The sequence below is a fragment of the Mizuhopecten yessoensis genome, unplaced genomic scaffold (assembly GCF_002113885.1).
Source record: "Mizuhopecten yessoensis strain PY_sf001 unplaced genomic scaffold, ASM211388v2 scaffold10943, whole genome shotgun sequence".
NCBI lineage: Eukaryota > Metazoa > Mollusca > Bivalvia > Pectinida > Pectinidae > Mizuhopecten > Mizuhopecten yessoensis.
This window is the reverse complement of record NW_018408799.1, coordinates 1,054-15,122: the sequence shown is the minus strand read 5'-3', so window position 1 is coordinate 15,122 and position 14,069 is coordinate 1,054. Positions and strand designations below refer to the sequence as shown.

Genomic DNA, 14,069 nt, shown 5'->3' with positions numbered 1-14,069 from the left:
ACACACACACACACACACACACACACTTACACACATTACCCCCCCACAGATTTACACACAGACATTTACACATACACACAGACATTTACACACACACACACACACAGACATTTACACACACACACAGACATTTACACACACACACACACAGACATTTACACACACACAGAGACATTTACACACACACACACACAGAGACACATTACCCCCCCCACACACAGACATTTACACAAACATTCCCCCCCCCACACACACAGGAATTTACACAAACATTCCCCCCCCACACACAGACACATTACCCCACACACACACAGACATTTACACACACACATTTTTACAAGTGGAGGAGGATCCACGCTTATGGTTACGTAAAGTTGAATGTTATTGAGTTGCCATAGGAACAAACGAAACTATGGAACTGCTTAAAAATATATTTAGTTATCTTTTTTTTTATATTAAATTACCAAATTGAGAGACAGTTAAGGATAAATATTCCTACTCCTTCAAATAAAAGATTTGTAAGCTCATGAAACTACTGTAAAGTAATTTTATTTCGCTATATTTGTGATTTACTTTCAAGGCGCAAATTCAAAACACCAGCGATACTTTTGTTTATGGGTCTGCCATTTGTTACTATCAATATCATGAATGTACATATACCAAGGCACTCATACTTCCTATTGTTTATATCAAATACACATGATTTTGTTCCTTCATATTTAATTCATAAATAAAATACACATGGTTTTGTTTTCCATATTTAATACCAACATCTTATTTTACAACACATTTAATGAACAAATTTTATTCCATTTCGGAATCGATGTAATGCGAATGTAAGACCCAACGAACAAGTTCTTGGTATGAAAACGCGAAAATATGACAACGCGAATTAAAGCACTGTACAGTAGTGAGGTTATATGGTCTTCTTACTTTCCGTGGAAACATAAATACAGCTCTCAAACTTGGCAGCACTGGCTACTCCAGCCCTGACGATAGACACACCAAACAGGTACATCGTGTCTAATGTCAGCGGCAAAGTTTGGTGACGTGTCCGGGAATCGGGAACAATCACCTTCTGCAGCTCTCCCTGTAAACAGCATATATTGGTCGTAATATTTCAAACACAGGTGAAGGTTTTAACGTCCAAACAATTACATCTATTTATAGGTGTATGCATCCTTGAACTTAAGAGAAGACTTGTATCTAGACTTTTCCTACTGTCAAATCCATTTTTCATTTTTTCAATAAGATTTGTCCAGTACATTAATTTGCTGATCACACCCTCTGTTAATACAAAATTCGGTCCCCTCTGCCTAAGGATGCTCCATACCAAATTTGGTTAAAAATCCCTCCAAATGTACTGAAGAAGAATCCTACAGGCCAAATTTAGTCAAAATTCACTAAGCCATTCAGGACTAGAAGCATTTTAAAGAAAAAGTTGACGTACCAATGTTATGTCAAAAAACAAGGTAATATAACCCGCTATCAGAGATTGTTACCGTAAATGTCTTCATTACATTTCTCAGATTTAACTTACCGCACATTCCTGCTGTGAACCGAACATCGTGCAGTAGACTACTCTGTAACTGGTGAGTAGGTCGACAGGACCAGGGACAGTCCACGATACATTATACAGCAAGTCCTTACGCTCCACCATAACATCAGCTGGTGTCATACCTGAAATAAATAAAGGTTTAAATAGATAATTACTATATATGGTCAGTTATTGAAAACATCATTGTCAAAATGAGGATTGCTATAATTTGACCTTTTTCTTCAATCTTATTTAAATCATCTGTGTCGGCTCTGTTAACTTCGTACTACGCCTGAACCATGTAACGAATGATTTTAATCAGATTGCTTTTTCTTTTACCAGCAGTTTTGATGATGAGGCTGAAATGGTGTGGTGATGTGAGTATCTGTGTGAGTGACTTACCTGTAGTGTCAATGATGAGGCTGGAGTGGTGATGTGAGTATCTGTGTGAGTGACTTACCTGTGATGTCGATGATGAGGCTGGAGTGGTGAGGTGAGTATCTGTGTGAGTGACTTGCCTGAGGTGTTAATGATGAGGCTGGAGTGGTGAGGTGAGTATCCTTTGACAATGGCAGCGGAGATAGATATGTTGTATAGTTTGTTACTACCTGTGGTGTCAATGATGAGGCTGGAGTGGTGAGGTGAGTATCTGTGTGAGGGACTTTCCTCAAGTGTTAATGATGAGGCTGGAGTGGTGAGGGGAGTATCTGTGTGAGGGACTTACCTGTAGTGTTGATTATGAGGCTGGAGTGGTGAGGTGAGTATCTGTGTGAGTGACTTACCTGAAGTGTTAATGATGAGGCTGGAGTGGTGAGGTGAGTATCCTTTGACAGTGGCAGCGGAGATAGATATGTTGTATAGTTTGTTACAGGGGAGTGGATGGCTAACAGAAGTGGTATTCTTATTGACGATGACTTTTGTAACAATTGCTCCATCAGATAGATCAGTATAGTTGACTCTGTAACTTGTGATTAAACCATTTCTCTCCACCTCTGGTATTGACTAAAACAAACAACATCAACTTGGTATCAGCATTACACTTGAGATTGCAACAGATCATTTAAAAATCATCAAATGATAAAAGAGTCAATAAGACACCCAAAGGGCCTGTATTGTTCAATGTATCTATTTTATTGAAGTAAAAAGGAATTTGATGAGATCACGGTGGTCATCTTGTATTTCTGATTGACCTATACAATTACAGTCCAACAATGTAACAATTTGGTTTAAAATGATGGAACATATAACTCAGTAAAAATTGTCTGCGCTACCAGAGACCTATTGATTAGAACCCCCAACTAAAAACAAGAGGCCCATGGGCCTAAACGGTCACCTGAGTCCTACAATATTTATNAGAAAAGTTGGTCAGGGTAGTCAGCCTATTATCAGTTGCCTAATCAGAGGTCAGGGTGAGTGTTTTGGACTTTTTTTATCGGCTGAGTAAATAACATAGTCAGGACCATGAGATGGTCCAAATTTGGTAAAAACACACGTGAGGATGTTAAAATTACCTCAGTCACTATATCCTCTATTGGATCCTGCCCATGTGCTCTTAATGATGCACATTTTAATATTACCACCCCTTAACCATATACACACATAGTGAGCATGAACTGATGAATACATCCAAGCTACCAGGATTGGCACTAGTGTCCAAACCGGCCAAGGCCTTAGTCCCAAAATTATATCATGGAAACAGTTGAGATCTCCACATAAAATTGCATGGAATGAAGATACTACCGAGATTGGCCCCTGGGTTCTTAGCCCTTAAATCATTGCATTGAAATGATTGAGATCATCACCCTATGACCATATATACAAATGACAAGTATGTAGTGATGGATCCTTACTTATGCTACTAAGACTGGCCCAAGGTCTGGCTCTGCCACTCGGGACTTGCTTCCTTAACTTTATAATTATACGATTGAAGCATGAAGAGATGCATACCCTCATGCAACCAGGAATGGCACAAGGGTCCTAGCCCACTACTTGGGACTAAGTCATATGGTCATAATATGGAAATGGTTGAGATCACTTGCTTAAAACCATATACATAAAGTTAAACATTTTTGATATGAAGCATCCTTGGTTCCTAGGACCAGTTAACTAAATCAATTATAATAAATCAAGTATGTAGGAAGCTCTCCTGGGGGCTTACAAGGTTCTGATTACAAAAAAAAGGAGAGACAGAGAGAGATACAAACCCTTTGGGACTCTTATTTAATCAACCATTTTTATTTTATCAATCTTATTGAGAGATTCTATTAATCGATCTTTTTATGAGATCAAATCATTCAGATTTGTTGGATTAAAATATGTACCTTAAAATAAATCGTTGAAGTAATTCCAGCAGTTGTCTTTTCTTTCTGGGTACACGATTCTGAGTGCTGTCTGAATCCAACCATCTCTGGGGCTGCTCCTGGTACTAATGTGTTAATTCATTTATTGAAATATGATTTATTATACTTTCAAATCATAAACATAATATTCATACATCAACTACCTGGTAGGCTTCATTTATGATTGGTCGAAGTAGTGGTAAGTAGGTTGTTTCTTGTTCATTGTCTGGTACGTCATTTTCATCTCACCCAAGGAATAATGATTACAACCAGTGCTATCAGAGTCGCACTAGCTTTAATTCACAGTACAGTGATGTTCAACATAATTCTTGATAATAAATGAATATTTGTAATTTTATCACCATACCATGATATTTAAGAGACTTATCAAAAATAACGATTATTCCTTTATTCACAAAAGCACACATTTTATCACAACGGAACAATAATATGATGAAAAATTTCAATCATTTTGGTTTTTTTTACTAACAAGACTGACTATACAATGTAAACGATGACCTACCATCTTGGTCTGTTTGGAATTCTTTTGTGACAGGGTCACTCCAGTAGCCCTTCGTTGCATTTCTGTCCGGGTGGACGGCAATGGTGAATTTGTACAAGGTGTAGGGTGTTAGGCCACAGACGGTTACATTGTCATTAACACTCCACAACTGGGTAAACACAAACAAAGAATAACATGACAGTTCTTTACATTTACTGCGTTACATGTTCACTATGGTTTAAGTTCACTAAAACAAATGTTTTAGACTAAAGTTATGAAGCTGTTCCTGTCTCAGATATCTATAGAGGTCTCATTTCAGCTGTAGTATGAAATTTAATTGTGGGGTTGGGTTTATTAAATTTTGAAGTAAAATTGAATTGTTGAATAAAGTTACTTGAAGTCTGAAGCACTGTTCCTCTGGTGTGGGACCAGACAAGAAACAAAATGTCTGTGTAGTATCTTTTTACTAGTGTGATGTTCCTCTGTGTTGATTCTTATTGTGTTTTCTAATTTTTGTGCCATGTAGTTGGTAAAAGGTTTCATTAAAACTAAAACAGTTGTTATCACGATGATCGCTACGATGTATCTACAGTGTGCTTTGAATATATTAATAATTGTACATTTGCTGGTGGTATGCTGAATCTTTGTGCTGGTTACACCTCAGGACCTTGTCCAACTCTCATCAGACGTATAGGTTATCATATCAAAACTTTAGACTGTGTTATGACTAGGCAATTAAAAATAAACAGTTTTAAAAATAAACAGTTTTAAACAATACAGTTGTGCTCTTATTAAGTTATGGCAGCCAGCCGTTGAGAATGTTGCAAACCAAAAATTCTGATTCAGCTGGAGGCTTTGCAGAGTGCTAAACTTCAATAAGTCTTGCTGTGACGATTGAGATTGCTCCATTTACACCACACACGAGCGATTTCGTTAGGGTAAAATAACCTGTGCAAGCTATTCTAATGATTGATTATTAAATCATTCACCCCTGAAGACACATTTGAGCTCTTCCAATTCAAAGGTTGGAATAGTTCATTATGAAATTTAAGGGGTGAATGAGTTAATATTACGTTTGAATACTCTTAATTCAAAACTGAACTCCGATTCCTATGTAAACATTTTTCAAACAACACATCAGATTTTCTTCATTCAAATATCCTTTGCAATTTTTTTTTTTAAAAAAAACATGCAAAAAATTCTGCTCAGTTGACTTTGTTTAGTTTTTCAGACCTATATTTCTCAAGACTCAACAGACATGAAAAGAAATACCATACCGTATTTTTCTGTGACGGGTCCCCAACAGCAGCGTACTGAACTCTGTAGTGTTTCTCTCTTGAGTCAGTAATATTTGGGTCGTATTTCCACGTCAGAAGTAAGCAGGTACTTTCATTGGTGTAATTTTGAGTAAAAGAGTTCACCTCATGCGGTTTTACTGTAACAGTAACACAAAGAATACCGATGAAGACGGATAACATCATTTAGCAAAGCCGACTGTTTATTAGTCATTAGTCAGGTATTATATTACAATTAAACAACTGTATTAAAGTTTTAGTCATTTATGAAGAATTGTGTCACATTCAGATCAATGTTTCCATGTTATCCAAACCTCAATTTCTACATCAAGATTTTAATCTTTTCGTCCAGACCATAATCTCTACATCCAGGGCCCTGTTGTTCAAAAGTGATTAGCTAAATTAATCAGTGATGGTGCAATTGTTTTAATTTTTGTGTAACCATTAACTGAGTCAAAACTTTCCAGGTAAAGATTATACTAGTAAAACTGTCCAGGTAAAGATTATACTAGTAAAACAACTGAATTTTATATTGTAATACAATGTATGCACTTAATTATGGCAAATGTAAATTATGTATAAAATGCAGAATGATAATAAAAACTATTTAAAAAAAATAAAAAATCAACAGAAAAAAATATATAAAAATATACCAGTAAGGTTAGACTACATGCAAAATTACGAGCTTTCCTTGTATATTGACCAAATTATTGGAGGTTGAAAAATGTTGTTAAACAGTGATTCAGCTCATCCCATTTTATTGTCAAGATAAATTCCCCAGATATTGACCTCTTGCCAATCTCATTATGAACAAGAATTCCACAGGAGTGGATGTGTCGCCTGCTCAGTGAGAAAAGTTTTTTGGCTTGAGTTATCGCGTAAACAAGCAAAAAATTAACGGCAAAAACGTCAAGTGTGAAATGGCAAAACGCAGACAGTTGAAACTCGACTGCAAAAAAACTGTCGTATATGTTGAACATAATTGCTTTTAGCATTACCATACAAAATTTGAAAGGAATTGATTAAAAAATAAAAAAGTTCTTGCATTTACTACACAATGCCCTTATTTGACAATAAAAGGGGCATAACTTCACCAAAAAAGCATGTAAACTTCTGAAATGCGAGCTTTATTAGTATGCATTATGTGTACCATGTTTGAGTTCAATCAACCCAAGTGAACTGAAGTTATTGCACGGAAACCTTGTTTCGGACGACACAACCAACATCGACGCCGCCGACCTATATGTCGCCTCGCTTTGTAGGCGACACAAAAATGACAATCTCATTCAGACAAAAAAAACTTTTTTAAGAATAAATTTCTTCTCAATGCACCAAAGGACTTCTAATAGAACAAGTACAGTACATTGTACATGAAAATGAATTACCGTTCTCGTCACGTATTTTCATTATCCATGGTCCCACCTTTGTCATGTTTTTGTGTGGGTTTGTGTTTGTCACCTTCAGTTGGAAATCTCCTTGGTACATATCAAGGGAACCATCTTCAGGAGTCCATGTACATTCAGTTTTGTTCACCATGTTGTGGCAGGAAATGAGGGCACCATTATACCTTAAAAGATACCATTAATTAAGCATTATTGTAACTCCATTATGCTTCATGTAAGTCACAGTTTGCAAAACCTGGCACGTCCTTAACTGACCATAGCTGTTTTAAAATAGGACGTAAAACACAAACAAACAAACAAAAATTGTAAACATTTCAAGCAGTAGCTTATTTTCGGAAATCAGAAGTTTAGAAAATAGTCAGATGCAAAAGGTCCAATGGGCCTGTATCACTTACATGTCATTGATCTCATTTCTGTGACCTTCAAAGTGGAGTGAAGGTGAAATCGACTTCAGATTATTGATCTTTGTTGGAAGATTTGTATTCATTTTATGCATGCATCTTTCAAAGTTACTGCATATCCCATTTGTTTTTGAAAATAAGCCTTTTCCGCTTGTGGTAATGAAGGACCAACATGAATAAACAAGATAATATGAAAATTTATTAAATGTGAACTAACATGGATTATTCTGGCAAAGGGTGAACACTTGACTTGACGAAAATTTCTTGGTATGCAGTATATCTAGAAGTCTCATTCACTCATTTAGGTCCAAATTTTAAAGGCCATCATACCAGCAACTTAATGGTTTCAATGTATTTGACCCCTAATGCCTTTAAAGTGGGTAAATGCCACTCATTTGAATAAATCTGATAGCATGTCATTCCAGGACTATAGGTCAAAATTCTTTAATCTTGCTACCTTGATTTTTCAAATAGGTTCCTTAAAGGTTTTTACAGATTAAAAACCAGGTGACCTACAACTCTGGCCAAGGTCATTCATTTGAAAAACATGACAGCCCATCTACCAGCATTTAACTGGCCAAACATCTTGACCATAGGCCTCTCTATTATTCTGCAGAAGTTATTTATTTACATATTTTAACAAATTTAACTCCTGTAACCTTGAAAGTGGATCAAGGTAATTCATTTGAACTCATTTAGTAGCCCTTCATCTCAGAGTGCTACTGGCCAATTAACAGGACCCTAGGCATCTTGGTTATTCAGTAGTTATTCAAAAGTTGTGATACAATAAAGATTTACCCTTATTTACTATAATGGTTTCTTCACCCCCCCCCCCCAATGGAACTTCTCTGCAAGGGGGTTCTTTATACCACATTAGATTATATAGTATATCAATAATTTAGAAAAGTAATGTAGATATAAAGACCATGCCTGTTATCAAGTCCTATTGTTTATTAAATCCATTAAACTTGATGCCAAGAAATAGTCGTTTTTTAAAATTTAACCTCTGTCTCCCCTCTTGGGCTCTGCCACATTTGGACCTACCATGCACCTTGTTAATACAAATGAGTTGCCTTGGCCAAGGTACACTCCACACTGAATTTTTACAACCTCAACTGTTTCCATGCTATGACCAAGGGACCAAGTCCCCAGGGGTGAGAATAGACCCCAGAGCAATCAAAGTGGCATGGATGTTTCATGCCTAGCAAATGAGTATGCAGTTTTAGGGTGGGAATATCAACAATTTCCAAGATATGACCAGTATATTTCTAAGTGCCATGGCATAAGCTAATTTGCCTTTTGGGCTGGTGTCAGCTAAAACAATAGATGCTAGCTGATAGGAAGAGCTGGGCTTACACGGATCATGGACTGATGGACAGAGAGGGTGATTCCTATCAACAGTAAGTTGAATAGTTTTTGATTTGACTGTGCAATGGTTAATAAACAGAGAAATTGATCTTACTGTTATACCTACATGGTCAGTTCAACATTGATGTAATACTTGTAGCGATATGGCGGAAGTGTCCACCTGCAGACCAGCCTGTCAATCCAGTTGTGCCAGATACATTCTATATCATTGATTGGTTCTAATTGGTCTACAACACAAAACATATTGTATGTCATTTATGGTTGTTAATTGGTCTACTACACAAAATATATTGTATATCATTTACCAGTTCTATCGCCTACAACACAAAACATATTGTATGTCATTTACCAATTCTTCATTAACCAGTTCTATAGTCTAGCTACAACACAAATTATATTGTATGTAATTTACCAGTTCTATAGACTACAACACAAAATATAGTGTGTGTCATTTACCAGTTCTTTAGTCTACAACACAAAATAAATTGTATGTCATTGATTGGTTCTATAGTCTACAACCCAAAATATATTGTATGTCCTTTACCAGTTCTATAGTATACAACACAAAATATATTGGCTGTCATTTACCAGTTCTAAAGTCTACTACACAAAACATATTGTATGTCATTTTACAGTTCTATAGTCTACTAAACAAAATATATTGTATGTTATTTACCAGTTCTATAGGCTACAACACAAAACATATTGTATGTTATTTACCAGTTCTATAGTCTCCTACACAAAATATATTGTATGTCAATTACCAGTTCTATAGTCTCCTACACAAAATATATTGTATGGCATTAACCAATTCTATAGTCTACAACAAAAAATATATTGTAGTCTACAACACAAAAGATATTGTCTGTCATTAACCAGTTCTGTAGTCTAATACACAAAATATATTGTATATCATTTACCAGTTCTATAATCTACAACACAAAATATAATGTATGTCATTTACCAGCTCTATAGTCTACAACACAAATTATATTGTATGTCATTATCCAGTTCTATAGTCTACACCACAAAATATATTGTCTGTCCTTTACCAGTTCTATAGTATACAACACAAAATATATTGGCTGTCATTTACCAGTTCTTTAGTCTACAACACAAAACATATTGTATGCCATTTACCAGTTCTATAATCTACAACACAAAATATATTGTATATCATTTACCAGTTCTATAATCTACAACACAAAATATCTTGTATGTCATTTACCAGTGCTATAGTCTACAACACAAACTATATTGTATGTCATTTATGGTTGTTAATTGGTCTACTACACAAAATATATTGTATGTCAATTACCAGTTCTATAGTCTTCAACACAAAATATATTGGCTGTCATTTACCAGTTCTTTAGTCTACAACACAAAAGATATTGTCTGTCATTAACCAGTTCTATATACATTCTATATCATTGACTGGTTCTAATTGGTCTACAACACAAAACCTATTGTATGTCCTTTACCAGTTCTATAGTATACAACACAAAATATATTGTATGACATTGATTGGTTCTATAGTCTACAACAAAAAATATATTGTATGTCATGTTCCAGTTCTATAGTCTAGCTACAAAACAAATTATATTGTAATGTCATTTACCAGTTCTTTAGTCTACAACACAAAACGTATTGTATGTTATTTACCAGTTCTATAGGCTACAACACAAAACATATTGTATGCCATTTACCAGTTCTATAATCTACAACACAAAATATAGTGTATGTCATTTACCAGTTATGTAGTCTACTACACAAAATAACTTGTATGTCATTGATTGGTTCTATAGTCTACAACCCAAAATATATTGTATGTTATTTACCAGTTCTATAGACTACAACACAAATTATATTGTATGTAATTTACCAGTTCTATAGGCTACAACACAAAACATATTGTATGCCATTTACCAGTTCTATAGACTACAACACAAAATATAATGTATGTCATTTACCAGTTCTTTAGTCTACAACACAAAATAAATTGTATGTCATTTACCTGTTCTATAGTCTTCAACACAAAATATATTGTATATCATTTACCAGTTCTATAGGCTACAACACAAAACATATTGTATGTAATTTACCAGTTCTATAGGCTACAACACAAAACATATTGTATGCCATTTACCAGTTCTATAGACTACAACACAAATTATATTGTAATGTCAGTTACCAGTTCTATAGTCTACAATACAAAATATATTGTATGTTATTTACCAGTTCTATAGGCTACAACACAAAACATATTGTATGCCATTTACCAGTTCTATAGACTACAACACAAATTATATTGTATGTCATTTGCCAGTTCTATAGTCTACAACACAAATTATATTGTATGTCATTTACCAATTCTATAGTTGACAACAAAAAATATATTGTATGTCATTAACCAGTTAATTAAAAAAAAACAGTGTTTTTTTTGTCAGGAATGTTTGATGTGAAATACCATTTCTTTGTCATCTGATGTGCTTCAATATCAAGTTTTCATTTTTTCCTGAATTTATTTCAAAGTTCTCTTTGATATTTATCTAGAAAACCCGTTGTAGCACCAACATTCTTTTACATTAATTAATGATAACATCATTCAAAGATTCTACTTCACACCAGAATACATACAGTCGACAATTACACTCTGGCCTCCAATCAACCCGTCAACCCCCTCAACGCCTCGCTTGTGACAGTAGTACTTCCCGTCGTCCTCCAACTTCATTGGCTTGTTAAACAACACCGCACTTTCGTTGAGTATGGTGAGGTAAGATGGATCTACCTCCACATTATTGAACACGATGAATAAATCTGATGCGTTCACCGAATGGTGCGGTTTGTCCAGTGCACAAATCATGGTGCTTGTGTCATTTATGAAATAATATGGGTCATTCGGAGAGAAAGCTGAAAACAAAAATGGTTTTATTATTACAATGGTACAAGATACTTTACCTCGCTTGTTCCAGTTTACTCAGCTGTAAATGAGTATGTGGTTGGGCAGTGCTAGAATTGTTGAATGCTAGCTGTGAGCATCGAAATGGCAGCACCGGCTGTATGCTGACCCCAGGGAACTGAGAAAGATATTGGCTGGTTGCAAAGGCCTTATAACCATGGATAATAATTGTGAACCACTTTGAGACGACCTACGAACTAGGTTGTGATAAAGAATAAAGATATAAGAACCTCAAATAATATTATTATTCTAATTATTAGCATTTCAAACTACCATATATAACTTGACCTTTTACATGCATCATTTCTGTTACCTGACCTGTGTGGTATGGTGCAGAGCAATGCATGATATGTCATCCAATCAGGATACCTTATGATCTATCTATCAAGCTTCATAAAAACATTATTATATGACTGGTGCTAATTCCCAGCCCTGATTGGAGGAGCAACGTCATGTGACGAGTCTGTAAATTTGTTACAGACCTGACGTTTTATGAACAGAAAAGTGTTACAGACCGCTACTAAAAATAAACCTATGTAATTTCCCAGCCAGTCTGTACTCTCATCAAATTCAGAACTACTGTATGTGATGCTATTGATGATGTTGATTGTGCAAATGATATTTACTAGGAACTAAATATCACATGAATTGAATCTGAAATTGTATATGTTATTTTGTATTTGAAATCCTTCTTTGTGATTCCAAAATGGTCCATGCCGTCCATGGGTTTATGACATGAAAAATGATAAATCTCATTGTAAAATGTCGTAAAAAAACAATTGCGGACATCAGTTTCGGTCTATCTCTGATTTATTAATTTTCATGTAGGGGTTACTTCCCTTGGTATGTCGCTATAGGTTAAGGACTAACAAAAAATTGTTCTATTTTTAGCATTAACATTATACTTACATCCACATTTACAGCAGATAAAACAAGCTGTGGAGGACCACATCAAACACCTGATGATGACACAGCTCAGAGTGATCTCAGTAATACCCATGACGTTGGCGTTGGGAGACGTGACACAGGATAACCCAGGAAGTCTGTCAGTTCAGTGCCTTTTCTTAAAATCTGGCATCTTTTATAAATGTATATCCACACCTGTGAAAATTGAGTAAAAGGGACACAATATAGAAAACAAGTTAACTATATCTCACTGTCTACAGGAGGCCTAGAGGGCCATTATCGCTCACCTATATATTTGAGCAATCATGGGAAAATGTTCTCAAAAATAGTAACTTTGTAAATATTTTATATAGTCTCCTAGACTTAAGAATATTCCAAACTAAACGAAACCTCATACGGCTCTATCCCAGCATACTATGTGTCAAATGTTTTACAGTATTGACCCCTTTGACCCAGGTTAAGGTCATTTATTTGGGGAAACATTAAAGCACTCTGTCCGAGGTACCTCCTGGCCCAATATAATTGCTCTTGGCATCTTGGTTATTCAGAAGAAGATGTTAAAATGATTTTGTGTTATTTGACCCCTGTAACCTTGAAAGCACTACATTCCTGGTACCCACTGGCCAAATACCATGGTTCTAGGTTCTCCAGTTCTTAAGAAGAAGTTGTTCAAAGAAAAAATTGACGGATGATGAACAACACACCATACCATAAGCTCAACTGGCACTTAGTATCAGGTGAGCTTATAGTAACATTAAATTACTACGACAGGAAACTGGAATTATCTTTTCAATTTGAAGTGATTGTGAAGTGATTGTATCTTTATAGTAAATCAGAGACCCCTGGTTTGATCCCTAGCCGACCCATTGCATTAACAGATATTGCATGAACGTTATTTTTTTTACAACCATTGGATACATTTGAAAGAAGATGTAATATGAATTGCTAATCAAAGACTTAATATATGCTGTACTTTGTGAGAGATGCTCTGAATTTACATAGGTCAAATAGGAAATGAACTGCGTCAATGAATGGCAGTCCATTTCCTGAACGAGCCCAAACTGTTTACAGAATGTATTAGTTACCGGTAACAGGCATTTCCATGATTGGTCAAATGATCAGTTTTTAGTTTTGCCAAATTATTAAAATCACATCAGATATTATTGAAAGAGAATTAAAAGATAATATGTTTATTGAAATTTTTATTCAGGACACTTAACACGGGGAATTTCAAGCATTTATTACATAATATCTATTATAGGTTTACTCGTATATTTTATTGACACATTTAATGCAAGTACATTCATTGTAATTATTTTAAGACATCACTATTCATAGATGTCTGCATTATTTGTAATT

General features: G+C 35.2%; 1 protein-coding gene across 1 annotated transcript; it reads right to left on the bottom strand.

The window, feature by feature from the left end:
• Positions 1–745: 745 nt before the first annotated feature.
• Positions 746–12,901, bottom strand: LOC110463910 (receptor-type tyrosine-protein phosphatase F-like). Its single transcript, XM_021518850.1, has 10 exons — positions 12,714–12,901; positions 11,483–11,755; positions 8,952–9,072; positions 7,059–7,240; positions 5,656–5,813; positions 4,400–4,547; positions 3,859–3,962; positions 2,320–2,539; positions 1,541–1,680; positions 746–1,090 (listed from the first exon to the last, which is right to left on the bottom strand). The coding sequence occupies exons 1-10, from the start codon at positions 12,802–12,804 to the stop codon at positions 917–919; spliced, it is 1,611 nt and encodes a 536-aa protein (XP_021374525.1). The 5' UTR covers positions 12,805–12,901; the 3' UTR covers positions 746–916.
• Positions 12,902–14,069: the final 1,168 nt, after the last annotated feature.